At 40.2% G+C, this 18,344-nt stretch overlaps 1 protein-coding gene across 4 annotated transcripts; it reads left to right on the top strand.

Moving 5' to 3' along the window:
* Nucleotides 1–2,016: 2,016 nt before the first annotated feature.
* BIVM (basic, immunoglobulin-like variable motif containing) lies at nt 2,017–17,993 on the top strand. Of its 4 annotated transcripts, none has more exons than XM_034072893.1 (11): nt 2,017–2,157; nt 3,515–4,119; nt 5,609–5,735; nt 6,712–6,807; nt 6,909–7,013; nt 8,797–8,891; nt 9,731–9,863; nt 11,980–12,051; nt 12,865–12,948; nt 15,588–15,684; nt 16,548–17,993. In XM_034072893.1, exons 2-11 carry the CDS (start codon nt 3,630–3,632, stop codon nt 16,836–16,838), a joined length of 1,590 nt encoding a protein of 529 aa, XP_033928784.1. In that variant the 5' UTR covers nt 2,017–2,157; nt 3,515–3,629; the 3' UTR covers nt 16,839–17,993. The 4 variants fall into 4 exon arrangements, with proteins under 4 accessions (XP_033928784.1, XP_033928779.1, XP_033928786.1 ...); XM_034072888.1 differs by lacking the exon at nt 2,017–2,157 and adding an exon at nt 2,197–2,255; XM_005145235.4 differs by lacking the exon at nt 2,017–2,157 and adding an exon at nt 2,334–2,679.
* Nucleotides 17,994–18,344: the final 351 nt, after the last annotated feature.

Below are 18,344 nucleotides of genomic sequence, written 5' to 3' on the forward strand. Positions count from 1 at the left end.
GTCCTTTCCAACCCTAACCTATGATTCTATGATTACCAAGCTCCCAACTTTTGAAGCCAGATTTTTGCCACCTCCCTTCCCTTCCTCCTCCCTGCCTCGTTCCTATTGACATGATTTCTCAGGGCATCCAGCAGTTAAAAGGTTTGCAATTTCCAGTGTAAAAATTCTTGCAGGTCCTACTTTATATCCATGACCCTTTAACTCCTTTTCCTTCCCCATCTTTACTCCCCTGATGTATTTTACAGGCTGAAATCACACTCCTTCTCAACTTATGTCTTGCTGTATGAAACAAGCTAGCCTCCTTTAATGGAAGAGAACTTTAAAAAGAAATGTCACAGCTACAGAATTCACAGAACATCCTTCCTCTTTCTAGCAGGGCAGCACTGGCATGTTAAAAAAAGCACAGCAGCAATGAAGTCAAGGTGACACACTTCTACACTCCTGCCATTCTCTCCTCCAGCTTTTCTCCCCCACATTAAATGCAGCTTGGGGAATGTGTGTAGGGATCTGGCACTATTTGTTAGCACACAAACAAGTTGTAAAATCAATCATGCAACCTAATTTTAGTCCTGGCTGGCAAAGCCAATGTTGCTGCTACCCTCATGCCTATAATTTGGCTCAACAAGGCAGAATTGTTTAATTACTTCAAAAGCTGTTGGCCAACAAAGCTCAACAGGCTTCCAGCTGGCAAAAGCATAAAGGATGCTCTCCTTAATGAGAGGCAGGTTGCCTCAGGGAAAAATCGTATAAAATTTTGAATCTGATCAAGTCTTGTCTCCCTTGTGTCCAAGGGATGGCAAACTCAGCTGTGCCCATGGCTACTACAGATCTTCTGCAGCTCTGCTCTGCCTAACCACTGAACACTATCAAATAACTAACATTGGAGGATTCTTCCCATTATTTGCAGCACCTCTCTCAGAAACTGTTGAGGGGGATAGAGGCTCTGAGGGCACCATGCATTGGAACCCCTGTCAGCAGTAAAGGACACCATATAACCTTTTGATCTTCCTGGGTTTGGTTGGTATTTTCCTTTGTTGTTTTTAATTTTGAAATTAATAATAAAACAATAATACAATAAAACAATAATAAAACAATAAAAGCAATAATGATTACAAATCTGAGTATTTGAAAACGAATACATTTAAAATAATTGTGGCAGTACCAGAAGCACTCCCCTCATGTCTTCAGTGTCACTGCATTTAATGGTGTTGAAAATATGCTAGCTGCAGTGAAAATGAGATGGGAAATACCATCAGTAGTTTTAGACCTGAAATTATCATTTGTTTTTCTTTACAGTTTTCTGGAAGCATTTCTGTTATATATATTCTTGCTATGGTCAGAGAAACCAAGAGACACCTGTGCAAACACAAGGCCCAGATACCGGCCCCTTGGTCCCCAGGAGCCCAACGCTGTCATGCGCTTACACCTCAACGGGAAGGTGTCTCCAAGCTAGAAGCACGATACCAAAGCTGAGCCAACACTTGCCTTGAGCAGAGCCTACTTTAACCCGACGGCAGTTCAGGGCAGCAGGGATAGCCTGAGGCCCGCACCCAGCTGCCTTCGGGGCTTTGGGCACGGAGGGTCGGCCCCAGCCTCGCTACTACCGGCAGGCCCAGAGCGGGGAAGCCCATCTATAGGCAGCGGCGGCACTCGAACGCTCGCACCCCAAGGGGATGCGGCGAGTGGGGGGAGTGCCCCCGGTCTGCCAGGGGAGGCGTCCCCGCGGCCGGGAGTCCGGAGCCAGGGACATGCCCTGTATGGCCAGCGGCGGCGGGCAGCTAAGACCAGGATTTTACGCAGCCGATACCGCTGCGAAGCTGGGGCCTCCAGCGGAACAACCCGCAACAACATCTCCCACCTCGCCACCGCCCCCCCTGAAAGCTCTTGCACCTCCCGCCCCCGGGGCAGCGGCGGACGAGACCATAAGGGTGCATACGAAGGGGAGGAAACAGCCAAAGGGATGCGTCTTGCAGCGCCAAGGCGCAGCCGCAGCTCAGCAGAGTGACGCGCAGCCGGTTCCTCTGAGCCACCATGAGGGACTGCAGGGACATTACGACCGCCGCTACATCCGGACCGCCCCACGTATCCCCCCGACCGCCGCGTGAGTTGGTGGCGGCCGTCGGCGGCGCTGCGGAGGCGGGGGCGGTGGGGGCGCAGGTGAGCCCGGCGCTACGCCGAGTCTGTTTCCGGCGTGCTCGCGTCCGCGCTCCGCCGCGGCCGGGGGAGGCGACGCAGGCGGGCGCCGCGCCGCGCAGGTAACGGGTCGCGAGCAGGGCCGTGCCGCCAGCAGCCGCCCTTCCCCTCCTCTGCCCTGCCACCGGCGCTGAGCAGCGCAGCAGGCCCATCCACCCCCCTTGCTGGCCCTGCTGCCTCCGATCAGCGGCCTCTTCCTCTGGCCGCGGCTGTTCTCTCTGGACCTGACTGGCGGGGGGCGGGGCCGCAGAGCCGCGCTGAGACCCCGATTGGCGGCGCCCCAGCCCCGCCGTCCCTCCGCGGTGTTGAGGCCGGGCATCCTCCCCCTACCCCGTCCTGTGGGGAGCTGCGCGGGCCTTCCCGGTGCGTGACACAGCGGGGCTGGTGTGAGCGGGAGCTCCCCGAGCGGATCGGGTTTGGGCGCAGACCGGCTGCCCTCACCGCTGCTGTGGTGCTGTGTTCCCGCCTTACCTTGCAGGCTTTCAGGTAGAACAGGGCTTCTGGAGTCCCACTGGCGGGGCCGGGTCGTGTGCTGCACTAGCAGCTCAGGGAGCAGAAGTCACTGCTGCCGGAGTGGGTTCTCGAGTGGGACTCCCTTTTCCTCCGTGCTGGGTTTCCCATCTGCGGCGTGCCTTTGCGCCGCGGGCGTGCGAAGTGCTGCAACGACAGATAACACATGCTGACAATTTGCTTTTCTAAAAAAGGTTGTTAAAAGCAAGACAGGCTTCTAAATTTGGTTTTGGGAATTCTTGGCTGCAGTAAATATACCCCCTTTTCCTACATCTTGAAGAATAGGAGGTGCATAAAAATACAAAGCCTTAACAGCCACGTGAGGAAAGCAATCAAAAAGAGGGTAGTTTTGTCAGTTTGCAGTCAAGAGAGATAATAGTTACTGTAATTTTCTGTAAGCTTGAACTTCAGTACAGGCAAAAGTATGTGGAATTCTTCTTAAGTGACCTTAAGTTGTTTTTGTGATTTGCTAATTTGTATAAATGGTTTCTTACTCTGCCTATGTATTCTGACTGTAAGGAATTGAAGTGATCCACCACAACTGCAGAAATGTAGGAAGATTTTATTTTATCATTAATGTGTTCATTTACATGTGTAATTACTCATGATAACTTCATCCTAGTATCATTAGGGTGTATGCTGGGAAACTCAGAAATAAATGCTGTTTGTAGAATTGAGAGATGCTTCGGAAGATACGTGGTGTATGTTGTGACATATCTTGAAGGGTATTTCAGCTTTTATTGGACATGATTATTCAAAGATGAGCTTTATGTTGTGTTGTTGATTGTACTAACTTCTCATTTTCTTTCAGGTACATTGTCAATACCTTGCAGAGGCAATGGAGATAATGATGCAAACTCTGTTGTAATTAAAGCATAAAGAAAAAAAAGCATTCTTAGCTCTCAGTACTCTGCCAGTATCATTCAATGCCTAACATTTCAGAAGATGAAAAGGAGAATGGTTCTGGAAATAATGGAAACACCGAAAACAAACCTGGGAAAGAATCCCCAGAAGCTTCGCTTCATGATCCCATTAAGCCGTACTGCATGACAGATGCCTCCACTGCGTCCTTGGTATCGAGGGGAAATGGGCATTATCCATGGGGATGTCCTGTGACTCATACACGAGAAAAATTTTATACCATCTGCTCAGACTATGCTTTTTTAAACAGAGTAACATCTATTTGTAAGAGCCCAAGTGCTTCAGTTAGTGCCTGCCTGTCAGGCAGTGCTGCCTTAAATGTTGGAAATAACACCCCTGGCTTACTCGGAATTCAAACTGGTGCTTCAGATATAATCTATAGTGAAGATGCTAACTTGGAAGGCTTGTCTGGTGACCTTGGAAAGCTTCCCCTGGCATGGGAAATCGACAAATCAGAATTCAATGGCGTCACCACCAATCTGAAGAACAAAGCAGGTGAGGTGGTGAAGATTTGATGGTGTGCTAGGAGACACTTTGTGTTTACAACTTATTTGTGGAGGGGTCTGGTCAGCACACCTGTCTCTTGAAGAAGTCCTACAGAAGAATATGTACATCATTTCAACAACTTGCTCTCAAACAACCTGCTGCTGGGAAAGGAACCATTGAAATGGGAGGAGTGAAAGTCAGGTGTAGCTGCTTGGGGAAATGGCTCTAAAACAGGGCTGGCTTTTGCTTAACTGTGTGGGGCTTTTGGGTATTATTTGGGATGGTTTCTGGTTTTGTTTATATTTGCTTGTGTGCTCACCTGCCCCCCATACCCTAGGGGTTTTAGAGTGGTTTTTTTTTTCCTTTTAGTAGCACCTAGTGCATTGTGCAGTGATTACTTCTACCTGATAAGTACAAATTTATCACTTGCAAAATGTTTCAAGTTACTTCAGAGATCTATTTTGAAATGAAAGACCTGGTTTACAAGGGGTAAATGAAGTCTTATAGTTACCTAGGACAGCAGTTTATTTCTGTTAGAGAATTGTATTTATTTTTATTTGCTATTTGTATACATTGTTAAGGAGCCCATTTCATTGCTGCCTCCTATGTTCTTTCTCTGCTTGTTCACAGACTGCATCTGTGAATCAAGCACTTGCATACACACTTGGCTTTCTTTGTCGTATATTCCCTCCATTTACTTAGAGGGCTGTAAATTTTTTTCTTAATGGCTTGGCTAGCTACTCAGATTTCTGTTTACCTTAGTATGAAACTAGTTTAGTAAAACTTAAAAATATCTTTGGCAAGTTGCCTTTGCTTTTTCATGTGTACATCTAGTGTCCTTTAGTACTAATAAGAAACAAATGGTAGTATCTTGCTGTCAATGCAGGATAGTAATTTCTGTTAAAATGTATGTGGTATGTTTCATTTGGAAGTGATGGCTTCAGAATGGGACAGCAATACTACTGCTCTAGCATGTGGCCAACCTTTTCATTTCCACTGCCTTAGTGGCTTACAGAAAGGAAAAGACCTTGGGGGAATATTATTATTACTGGATTTGCATATATTTTTTCATCAGAAGGTGTAGCTGGTTACAGAGTTTGGCCATGGAGAACATGTGTTTCATTAAATTTTTCTGTGCATTTAATGTTAGGAGATGGGAAGTCCATGGTGGTCTAAGTGCCTGTTTCTGGGATGGCTGATTTATCACATTAGAATAATCAGATTGACTGCTCTCTGAACAGTCAGGCAGGTCATCATTAATGCTGTGCCTGATCTGAACACAATGATGTTTACAGAGCTGATGGCAGCTTTACAAACCTGTTGACAATCTTGATTATATATTTGAGCTTTTTCCTTCAATTAATGTTTAGACGCAGCTTGCAGTTACTAACACAACCAGCATCTCTATTTGAGGTGTATGCTATTACTAAAAATATTTAAAAAGAAAGATAGGAAAGGCAAACTAGGCATTCATTAATTTCTGAAATCTGTTTTGCAGGCAACATGAAGAAGCAGGTGACAAAGAAAAAATCTGTAGACAAGAAAAGCAAACACCACAGGGAGTGTCCTCAGCGTTCTGCCCTTGAAGATGTGAAGGAGAGGAAAGTGTTGGACCTCCGGAGATGGTAGTGTTTATTAATTGTGTTTAAGATTATCTCCATACCGTTTGTTAGTAAACACTATTGCTGGTTATCTGATTTCAAACTTAATAATGTCTTCATACTACCTTTTAAGTAGAAATGGGGATATGTTAAGCATACACACCAAAAATCTCTTACTTTCTACAGGAGGAATAAGAGCTTCCCTCCCATCTGTTGAAATTCATACAATTTTTCTTTGTAAACTTTTTTTCTTTCAATAGGGAAAAAATATGTGGGGATTCATTGCTGAAAAGAAAACAAACACCCAAGTTCATTAGCATGGTCAGGCAAAAATTAAACATAGCACTGATATGCTATGCACTTTTACTCCTGATTTTTCTTTTCACTGGGAAATACTTGGCCAGAATCTGTCAGTTCTGTACAACCTATATCATATGAATATAGTTTAGTGTGGGGTGTCCCTGCCCATGGTGGGGGGGTTGGAACTAGATGATCTTAAGGTCCTTTCCAACCCTAACTATTCTATGATTGTACTAAGGTCGTTTAGTTTTTGAATTTGTCTGGTTTTTACTATATGTCTGTGACATCAGTTTAGACATCTGTATGCCTATGTTAGGTATCTGTATGTCTGTGACATCAGTTAGAGTTAGCCTGTGGAATCTGCAACTTGGAATGGCATTTGTTAGTAAATTGATAGAAATGCAGTTTAGTACAAGTTCATGCATTAGAAGAGACTGGATCAAACTGCACGTTACTTTAGTACAGAACCCTTTTTTCCTAGTGATTTGTGTGAAATAGGGTAGTAGTATCTCACAGAGAAATTGGTTAACATGTTTACTTTTTTTAAGATTGCATTTTTAATGTTTTTTCAATTTAATTTTAATACAGGTGACATAAAAACATTCGAGATAACATGGCATACAGAAAAGTGGTTCAGGTTGCTCCTGAACTACCAAATCAAGAACACTTACTAAGGTGTTTGAGGTTTTGTTTTGTTTAGGTATTGTGTTAGCCGACCTCAATACAAGACTTCCTGTGGAATTTCATCTTTAGTGTCTTGCTGGAATTTCTTATATAGTACACTGGGAGCTGGAAGGTGAGTCACACATAGACTGCTTTGCCTCTAGAGACTCTAAAAGACATTGCTGACTACTTAACACTTTTTTTTCTTTTTTCTCTTCTTCCGTCACCTACCAGTTTACCACCTATTACTCAAGAAGAAGCTTTGCATATACTGGGATTTCAGCCTCCATTTGAAGAGATTCGATTTGGTCCCTTCACTGGAAATACAACTTTAATGAGGTCTGTTTGTTTTTTTTGATATTAACTTACGCAAAATAACATGAAACTGAGAGATAGAACCTTTAAAAGCACAGTAGCAGTTCAGTAATTAAAAAAAAAGAAATGTGTCTGACAAGTTAACTTGTGACACAAGTTAGTCTTCTTACATTTAGGATAATGAACCATACCGGGTACTCTGACAGTACCCAAAGAAACTTTGCAAAGGGTTTTTTGCACTAGCCATTTTGCATAGCGCAGTGTTGCTGCACAGGTCAGGTGGACATGAAATTCTATTTGATGTTTGGTTCAGTTTGTTTAATGGTTGTAGAATGCTCTAATGAATCTGGTGTCCTAGTTAGAAAACTTTTTTCTTTACCTTCATTTTCCTGTTTTTGAAAATGCATGTTAAAGCCACTGGAACAGCCTGAAAAGGCAATTGATATAGACTAGTAGCTTTATGTAAAACATAATTTAAGAACTGAAAATGAAAAAGTGAGTGCTGCATTTTTGCTGCAGTGGAGCTATTCAGGAGATTATATAAAATAAAAAAAAGAAAAGGTGGGGTTGGAGTCACAGAACACTTGAATTTCAAATTTTGTTTCACTTCTGCCATTTCCTGATCTTGATGAGTTGGGTCTAAAATCGTTGTCTGTTTTATTCTATTAAGCTCATTAGGAGTTTTAGGATTAAACAGAAGCATATCGTACTTGAGCACTGAACATCTTGACAGGGCTTTGATCTGTTATCTTCTGTGAGCTTTAAAAAAATTTGCTGTATTCTTGCCTGTTTCATGAGTTGGAGTTGATCTAGCTAGTATTTTTTGAAGCCAGTGTATAGGGTTTGGCACAGAATGTGGGTGCTGGATTTGAGGATGTGGCAGCAGTCTGTTCTTTAATGGTAACATCAGTTAGATCAGTGGAAAGTGTCATGAAGACTTCTGTTAAGAGACTTACATCCAGATTTTTTATCTCTAGGAGTATGTCAGGGTACAGCAACCGTTATAGACCAAGCTGATAAATCATTATGTAAACAGTGTATACAAATGTTAAACTTGTAATTTGTCTTACTTTTCCCCCTTGAGGGCTCTGTGTGCTGCAGAAATGTTACCTTATTAGGTTTTTTTTCTTCCTGGTTAAATCATTTGTAAGTACTCGGCAGGTTGGTAAAAAGGAGGGCTGGGAGCCAACCCTGTCACCTGACATAGCTTTATGCTTGACATATTATCTTCAGAGATGTGAATTTGAATCTTCTAATGTGGAAAAGTTGCAGACCTGTCTTCATTTACTGCTGCTGTGAGGAGTTACAGCATGAGACTTGTGTAACACGTGGGCATTGTGAAGCTTATGTGACAGAAGTCCAGCATGGCCTCACTTGAAACGTTGTGCCTTCTGGTGTCTTACAAGATTCCGTTTGTGTAGCTTACAAATCATGGTTGAACATTGACATCTCAGAATCTGAGTATCTTTCTAAAGGCTGAGTAACTGAAAGTTAGGGGAGACTGGACTAAACACAAATAGGACAAACATTTCCCATCCAGCCCTTTTCTTATTATGGATTCACATTGGGTCTGAAAAAGCAGAATGAAGGGAAAGACTTTGAGTATGTATTATCTCTCTAGGATATGTTAAGTTTTGTTTCTGTTAGGGTACCATGGCTATCTACAGTTTATATACTAGTGTGGTAGGTACATAGTAGCACTCCAAGACTTTTTTCTAAACTGTCCAGCAGGATAAAAGTTGGAGGAAAGAAAATTGCATTTAATTACTCTTTTGAGTTACTACAATCTTTAAATTTATTGTTTCAGATGGTTTAGGCAAATAAATGATCACTTCCATATCAAGGGATGCTCATATGTTCTGTATAAACCTCATGGGAAGAACAAGACGGCTGGAGAAACTGGTACGTAGCTAATTCTAAAGCATTCATCTTATAGGGTGTAAACTGAAAAATCCTGCAGTGTGTAGCATTTGACAGGACAAAACCAGTAAGTAGTACTTCCAGTTTGAGATAAGCTGTCAAATAGCTCCAAGTTGCCTGATTTTTCTGGTTTTGCTTTTTCTCTTATTTTGCTAAAACTTTCATTTGTAGTTTTATTTTGATAAAATATATTCTGTACTATATATTCTGCTGTCACAGAACTGGAATTTTAAGGTATCCAGGAGAGCACTGCACATCCAGTTCTTGGTATCCTATGTGAGAATTCTGTCTTGTTTCAGTGCCTTTTCTAGTCTTTTCCTGAAACTGAGCACTGCAGTCACATTACAAAATATTGTATGACCAAATGTGGAATGTGTTCCTGAGACTGGGAAGCTCCAAGAAGGTCACAATACTAAAACATTTAAAAGCTTTTAGGGGTTTCAGTAGTATCACTGATGTGGGCTATATCTAAGTTGGGACAGTGGAACTGCATTGTGTTGCAGTTTGTATTTCGTTTCTTTTTTTTGCACAAATAATTTTTAACGTAACTTTGATCTAAATAGAATGCATACTTGATATTCTGTTTCCCAAATACAGATCACATGGCAGGTAGTATTTAATTTCCTGCCTGCTACAAAAAAAACCCCAAAACAAACAAGAAGTTTGAAATCAAAACTGTATTTTGTGCATGCCTGTCAGGTCATGACCTCTAGCTTAAAAAGCAGTGTAACTGTTCTATATTATCAAATTGGTCTTTTTTTGCTGAACATGTTGTGCTGGATCCAAAGCTGTCTGCCCTGTAATCTGATCTTTCTTTGTAGCTGCAGGGGCCCTTGCAAAGCTAACGCGTGGACTGAAAGATGAATCAATGGCCTACATATACCATTGCCAAAACCATTATTTTTGCCCAATTGGATTTGAAGCAACCCCAGTAAAAGCCAGCAAAGCCTATAGGTAAGATACTGTGTTTATGTTCATTTTAATGCAGGAAACATACAGAAAAATTCACTACAAGTTGATACTGTTTTTATTCCTAGGTTACATTTCAGTGTATGTTGTAAAAGCATTTATGTCTCAACTAGCAAAACACTGCAGTGTGATTTGAAATGATTGACTTAAAATGAAACACAACTAAACAGACTAAATTGAGAGAACTCAAACAGAAAACTATGACTGATACTAAGAAATTAGGTACATTTTAGATGGGTATAGAGAGGGTAGTTATTTACCTGAAGGACAAGTGGAAGTAAGTAGTGTGAAGAATAAAACCATATGGGCCGAAAAAAGACAGATGTTTTCTAAAGGGAAACAAAAGAAGTAAGTGTGTGTTGTGTATGTATGTGGTGGGATTTTTCTGTAGTGATAGTAATCCACTATGAAGCAGGTGTGATAAAATCTGCAATTATGGAAACAGTGTGTATGGTGAGAACAGGGGATGTGTAGGTACTGCAGGATGGTGGTTACATACTTTTTTTGCAATGTTGACTAATAATGATGATAAACTGCAACTACTGGAGTGTAAGGCTTAGAAGAATAAAGACACCTGAATAATTTGTTACCAAGAATTGGCAGGGGGCAGGGAGAGGAGCTAGTAGAGGTCTCTGGACTATCACGATATGTTTGGCTTTTTTAAACAACACTTGGAATGCAGAAGCACTTCTCAAAGACCATGTGAAACTTAATATGCCAGTTGGTTTAGAATAAAAATACAATTACCTGAATAATTCCAGGTTTGTCAAGATAACATTACTCAGGATAAAATAATGGAATAGTTTATACAGATTTCAATTAAATACAGGTTTTAAAAGAGGATAATAGCATTGATATTCATACTGAGTTTAGGGAAAGTCTTCCATTAAACCCACAAATTTTAAATTTGAAAAATTTCATAATCTTGAGGCAATTTGTCTTTGCTTTTATAAGGCTTTAACTTGCTGCTGTTTGATATGCTGACTAGTTTGTTCTACCTTAGGATCAAACTGGTTTTTCTTGCTCAGAGTAGTGACAAACACAGTATGTAGTGGAGGTTTCTGCTGGACTTTATCAAGGTTCAACTGTTGGCTGGTATTTATCAGTAGTATCATTGAGCATAAGAAGGCAATCCCTGGCAAAATTAGTAGATACCAATAGTGGAGAATGCTAAACAATGACAAGAATAGGTCACTGATGTAAGGTGAGCCTCAGTCTTGCACTCTGCTTACCAAGCAGTCTCCCTTTGGCTATATTGAAGATGTAAAGTCACATCACAGAGTGGAGAATGCTAGATCTACCTTTAGAGTTCAAAATGGTATTTTTTAGAAGGTAATAAAACATAATCACATAATTTGTTCCCAGTGTGAGTGTGACCACAGGGTTAATGAAAGCTTTTAGTATATGAACAAAAGAATACAGAGGCTTATTCCACTGACATGCGACGTGAGTGAGAAGAGTGTGGAAAATATGTCCGAAATAGAACTCCTGCTGCATTAGTTTGCTTAAGTTTACTGAAGGGTTAATGTCTTGCTTGCTTGATCAGTTACTAAGAATCTGCACTGAAAGAGCAAAGTAAAGAAAAGTATTTACTGGATAAAAAATGCTGTTTGAGAAATAGTATGGTGCAGTGTGTGGAAATTTAGTATGCCTTATATCTAGTTTGAATTTATATTGTTTAGCAGTGAGCAAGAACAAAAATTTTGATACTTTACCCATGGTTGAAAGGGATTCTCAGTTACTAGTGAAGTTATTTTAAAGCAAATATTAGACTTTAATCCTAACAACAGATTTCTTCTAACAATGTCACATGAAGTAATGATTTCAGGGAGCTTTTATAGCCTCATTTTTGCCTGGAGGTCTGACCAGAAGAGCATCTTGTTCTTTTTGTATCTTCTAATATCTTATTGGGAAAAAATATGTTTGAGAAGCACTATCAGTAGATTCTACAGCAGTTCTTGTTTACTTGATTTTGCATTCTAGTTATAAAGGAAACCTTTTATTTAAAAATCAAGCTAAGTAATGTTAAAATCCCAAAAGAAATAGGCTGAGCTTAGGAGTCAGTTCTTAGGTCACCCACAGACTTTCTGTATGATCTTAGGTTGCTGGATTTGGACTCGGGAGACCTAGGTTCAGTTCCCAGTTCAACCACAGACTTCCAGTGTGACTTTAGGTAAGTCAGTTAATCTGTCCTGTGTCTTGGTTTCCCATCTGTACAATGATGGCATACATTTTTATTTTGCAGAGAGTTTTATAAGTAACAGATCACTACAAGAGTAAGGTTATGTGCTATCTAATACCGTAGGCAGAAAAGTCTCAGCTTTTGTCACAATTGAAGCTGGAGTAGTTTTTCATGGGATAGTTAGACACAGGAATTCACAGAGCAGTCTTCTGTATCCAGTCTGCTCTGATGTCTGTCACAAATTTTCCCTGGCAAAGTTACTTCAGGCTTGAGTTTCTTGGAAGTTGCTCATAAACTTGGAACTAGTGTCAGTTGAGGGTTTTGTTTTTTAATATGTGGTACGGTATCCTTAGGAGGAAGCAATTGAAGTTGCCAGTTGTTTTCTTACTTACTACTCTACAGCTGTTAGTAGCAACTGCCATCTGGGGTATAGCTGAAAAACAGTGGAGGGGCTCTTTCGTGACTCTGTTAGACATCACAGATAGGGAGAAGGATGTTTGTTTGGATCTTACACTAGACTGTCTTTCATCCAAGAAACACTTATTTTATGAAGGTCTGTCTTTTTCCCAAATATAAGCAATAGCTTCTGTCTTGTTCCTAGCTTCTGCCAAGACTTGTGAAACAAAAAGTTTCCCCATATGCAATTGCAACAGTGTTTATAGCACAGGAGCTGGTTTTTAGTTTGGTGGAGCAAACAGTTTTAAACATCAAACAATCCTAAAAAGAACAATAGAATGTTTATCTCTCCTTTTCTTTTTAGTATGCACAATAAATCTCACTAGGATTGTATCTTGTATTGAACAGAGGTCGTGTCTTGCAGCAAGAAGTAGAATATTGGATCTTAATTGGAGAGCCGAGCAGAAAACATCCGACAATACACTGTAAAAGGTATGTTACTTGGTAAGAATATAAACCAATATGGGTTTTTCCAGAACAATTTGTATTTCTCTACGAAGGGTCACCTAGTGACTTTTTAGTTCTTTCTAGTTAATATACTATAGTTCTAACAGAAGCAGGTGCTTTAGGGAGGAACTTCATGTTTTGACCTCTAGGCTGGCTCTGCAGTTTTGTATCATGCAGCAGGACATGTGTGAGCTGCTGAAAGCCAAATCCTGTTTCTCTTGTTTGAGTGTGATGCAACTCACATTAGTCAGGAAGATGCCTCAGCTGTCTGTGATCATGCCAAATGTGACTTACAGGCTGTACAGAACTTGGAGGAGTTTATGTGTAGTTGAGGACATATGCAGGCTGTGTCTGGGGTGTGCACAGGATATTATGCTGCTACCAAGATCTCCTAGCTCAGGGGCAGGTACAGCCTGTACTCAGGGTGTGTTATTAGCTTATAGAATCATAGAATAGTTAGGGCTGGAAAGGACCTTAAAATCATCTAGTTCCAACCCCCCTGCCATGGGCAGGGATTTTAAAAATGAAAATCTATGAATTAAAACAATACTTTGTATGCTCTCTGGCTCATACAAAATCGGTATCTCAACTAGACATACAGACTAGGAAAGCTAGAGGGTGCAACGTAGAAATTACGTTGATTAGTTATATTTGTCATGATAAATTAATAGAACAGCTTTGTCAGCTTTACTTGACATGCTAGTTCATAATCATAGGATCATAGAATAGTTAGGGTTGGAAAGGACCTTAAGATCATCTAGTTCCAACCCCCTGCTATGGGCAGAGACACCTCACACTAAACCATATCATCCAAGGCATCATTTGTGATATGAGAGAGCAGTCAAAAGAATACTATTTCTCAATAAACCAGTTCTGTGGTTAAAACATAAGTTTTAGGAAATAGCTTCTCTGCCACCCCTTGAGTTAATTATGGAGTGATTTTTCTTGATGTGTTAGGAAAAGAGCTGTGAAAAAATAATAATAGTGATAATAATAATAAAGAAATCGTATAGCTTCTGCTTTGCTTCCTCTTCTTTATTCTCATTCTTTTGAAAAACTGAAAGTATTTATCTGACAGCTTCATAGCCAGTCTAATCTTAATCAGTACCTAAAGGCCAGATATTTTTGTTTATTTTGTCAGTGATGTGACTGTGTCAATAACTGTAAATAGCTGGATATTTTGGACAAATGAAATTAAGCACAACAAAATAAAAATCATAATTAATGATACATTAAAATTATGTATATATACGTATATACAAACATAATTAAAAATCATAATCAATGTGGCTGCTATGCTGAGAAGGGGCATCCTATACATCCCATTGACAAGATTTTGTCCTGTGGTATATAAGCTACAAATGATTAGAGGAAAAGGTTTCTGAAACATACTGCAAAGCTTTGTAGTATTATTTCTGATTGTGGAGACAAATCCTTCTTCCTGCTACTATCCTAATGCGAGCTAGCAGAAAGTTCAATGCTTAAGGTAGGAAAGCAAGGACTGGGGTAGAAATGGATTTTCTGAACTTGGAGGGTGGTGTTGGAGAGAAGGTGGTAATTACACATTTACAGAAATGAAAAAGCAAAGTGTAGGCTTAAAGAGATCTGGGATATGGGGACATTTATTTCAGTCAGACAAGAAGCTGTGAAAATCTGAAGAGCTCAGTGAATGAGCACCTCCCATATGAAGACAGGCTGAGAAAGTTGGGGCTGTTCAGCCTGGAGAAGAGAAGGCTGCGTGGAGACCTCATAGCAGCCTTCCAGTATCTGAAGAGGGCCTACAGGGATGCTGGGGAGGGACTATTCATTAGGGACTGTAGTGATAGGACAAGGGCTAATGGATTGAAACTTAAACAGCAGAGGTTTAGACTGGATATAAGGAAGAAATTCTTTACTGTTAGGGTGGTGAGGTACTGGAATGGGTTGCCCAGGGAGGTTGTGAATGCTCCATCCCTGGCAGTGTTCAAGACCAGGTTGGATGAAGCCTTGTGTGATATGGTTTAGTGTGAGGTGTCCCTGCCCATGGCAGGGGGGTTGGAACTAGATGATCTTAAGGTCCTTTCCAACCCTAACTATTCTATGATTCTATGAATGGGGAATGGTTGAAATGGTGGTTTGTTACAGATGGGAATTAGATACAAAGGAGTAGTGAGTTATGGTAAGAGCTGTCTGGTGAAAACAGATTTAGTGGGTGGAAAAAAAATCCCCAAACAGATAAGAATTTGAAAAAAAATGTATGAAAGGGGAAGAAAGGATTAAATAAGTAAAAGCTAGTGTTTGTCCTTGCCTAAATCACACTTTGCTTCTTCCTTTCACAAACTGATGAATTAGTAAGGGTGAGCTACGCAACTAATAACTCATAGTGCTCTTTTACTCATTTTGGAAGGTGTTCCCCAAGAGCAGGAATAATAACTGTGAATGCTTTGTTTAAAAGTGACACTTTTATATCTAGCTTGATGTCTCTGATACTGAGGCTTTTACATCTTTACACATTTGTTTATCTTTAAATCACTATTAAGACTGTTTAAAGCTGCAGATCTGTATTTGCATGTGTGTGTATGTGAGTCTTTGTAGTGCTGAGGTTTCATAGCTGTCAGCTGAGTGGTAATAATCTTATTCTGTAGGTGGGCAGATATTGTCACTGACCTAAACACCCAAAATCCAGAATATCTAGATATTCGTCACCTAGAGAGAGGATTGCAGCATCGAAAAACAAAGAAGGTAAGGTAAACTTACAAAGGTGGGAGGAAGTACCTTACACTGTTGAAGTATGAATAACTTCACTAAAAGAAATTTGTTACAAAGTGTTGTTGAAGGCCAAAATCAAATGTGGGTACTTGTGTACCAGACTTATTTATATTGACTTGCAGGAGAAGACACAAAGCAGCAGCAGCCTGGCGTTTGCAAGGATGAACCAGGCTATCTGTGTGTACAATATATTTAATCACAATATTTAACCTCATTGGCTTAAAATGTAGCTACAGCAAGTATAGAAATACTCTACAGATAAAATACAGACAGATTGTTTTGGTACATGACCTTCTAGCTACATGTAAGAAGGAAAGAAAGTACAGTGAAGGAGGATCAAGCATAAAAGAATGCCTGTGTTAGTCTTGAGCAGACTTTGTGGGTCGGAGATGTATTTTCAATTTGCACATTGAAAGTCTATGGGAAATAATAGTTTGGAAGAGATTATTTCAAATGTGGAGACCCTATGGAAGACCATGTCAGCAAGATGAGAAAGGACCAGAACAGATACTTACGTGAGGGTGGCTGGAGATTAAAGAAAAGACTAGCAGAAGCTGTTATACTAGCCAGTGAAAGATAAGAGTGATAACTTTAAAATACAAGAAAGAAGGCAGTAATTGAACCTGGGGAACAATCAAAACTGATTGAGCAGAGTTGTTTGTTTGTGGATATGGTTTTGTGGGTTGTTTTGTTTGTTTCTGTGTGTGGTGTTGAGGGCTTTCCATTTTCATTTTTTAAAGAATTCTGTTACCCACCAAGATGTTAATTTCAAATATCCATGTATGTTATAAATGCGACTGTGTGCATTTAACAGTGAACCTTTTTATTTTGGTTAGGTTGGAGGAAATCTTCATTGCATCATTGCCTTTCAGAGACTTAGCTGGCAAAGATTTGGGCCTTGGAATTTTCCATTTGGAAACGTTAGACAGGATAAACAATCCCAAACCCCAGGACAAGGAATTTCCAAATCTGAGAGTGAAGACAATATCTCTAAGAAACAACATGGACGACTGGGTCGATCATTCAGTGCTAGCTTTCATCAAGAATCTACATGGAAGAAGTCTAATCTTCGTGAGAGGAGGAATAGTGGGTATCAGAGTTATAATGATTATGATGGAAATGATTAAAATTAACTTTAGATAATAGACTTGATATATTAAAGTTAGTTTTAATCAAGGCATATTAGGGATCTATTAGTCCTAGAATAAGTATGAATAGAAGTTTTGGTACAAGATACATCTTCATAATCATTAAATAAATCTAATTATATGATTGCAGTGGATGAGATCTGATGTATAAGCTGACAGATAAGCACAGGTTATTGTATTTTTGCAATCAAAACTAAATACGACTGCAAAATCAATCATTTCTTTTGAAATAATTGTATTATGTCCTCATCTGTGAAAACAAAAGAGCAGATTGAAAATAATTGATGTTATAAACAGACTTTGTTGAAAGTACTTAGTATTCAAAAGCATGGAAATTTATGGTATGACTTTATAAAAAGGATTGTTCTTCAAGTTATGTAAAGGTAAAAGCAAACATTGCCTTCCTTTTGAACACTCCATTTTACTGAGGCAGCCCATATCCAGTGAAAAGGAAAACAAAATCATACAGGTTAGAAAGCCTTGTCAGATTTACACAGTGAGTGTACATTCTCCATTTAGTGCCCAGTGGATTTCTGTCAGGCAGATAATCATATTTTGTCAAGCAGGTCTCAGTTTCTTTTCCCTTAGCTAGATACCTGTTTCAGACTGAGAGAAATCACCTGTGGTGGGGAATATTTGAGGATGGACCTTCTATACTGCTTTTGCTCTGCAGGTACAGTAACTGAATTCTTACCCTGGAGCCTTTTGAGAGCACAGACTCAACACAAGCTTACAGGATGCGATGTTAAAAAGCTGCATTTGCCATTAGCCAAATGAGCTAGCTGAACACTGCGTTCTGTTGGCAGTTCTTTTCCTTGTTCATTCGTGAAACCTGTCATTTTTCTGCCGCTCTTTTAATTTTTGTGTGACGGGGATGCAAGTGCTGAAAGCTGCTTGCAGCCCTGATAATGTACCTCTTGGGCAGCAAACAGCCCAAGTTTTTTCAGGTGTCCCTGTGCAGTCTCCTTTTTCTTTTTTCCTAATTTGAAATTTTATCAAATTGTTTTCCCAAACACATCTCAGTGGTTACAACTTTCTGTGTACAGACATTCATACCTGCTCACGGATTAATTTTTTGACATAAAAAGATTTGTCATGGAACGCAGGGGTTTTGTAGGTCGCTGCTTTTGTTAACCAAAAAAAAAAACAAGGGAGACTTTTGTTCATTCAATAAAATTTGTTTTCTATTTTGCTGTTTGCTTTTCATTTGTCTTGGGAATGGAGACCTGATGTTTAGTGGAGTTTTCAGGAAAGCAGGTAAGTGAAGGGTCAGGACTGCAACTCCTGCTTAGCAAAAAGTAGTCCTGGAGGTAACCTGTCTTTCTTTGCTCAAAAGCCTGTGCAGCCACTGTGACTTCTGATACTTAATTTCCTAAAGTCTGCGGGCTGATGGCTGAGCAAAACCCATGGCTTTTGAAAATCTATATTCCAGGTGAGCTGTTTTCAGGCTTTATTTCTGCAAGGTGCGTTTGGGCTGAGGCTCAG

The sequence above is a fragment of the Melopsittacus undulatus genome, chromosome 2 (assembly GCF_012275295.1).
Source record: "Melopsittacus undulatus isolate bMelUnd1 chromosome 2, bMelUnd1.mat.Z, whole genome shotgun sequence".
Lineage (NCBI taxonomy): Eukaryota > Metazoa > Chordata > Aves > Psittaciformes > Psittaculidae > Melopsittacus > Melopsittacus undulatus.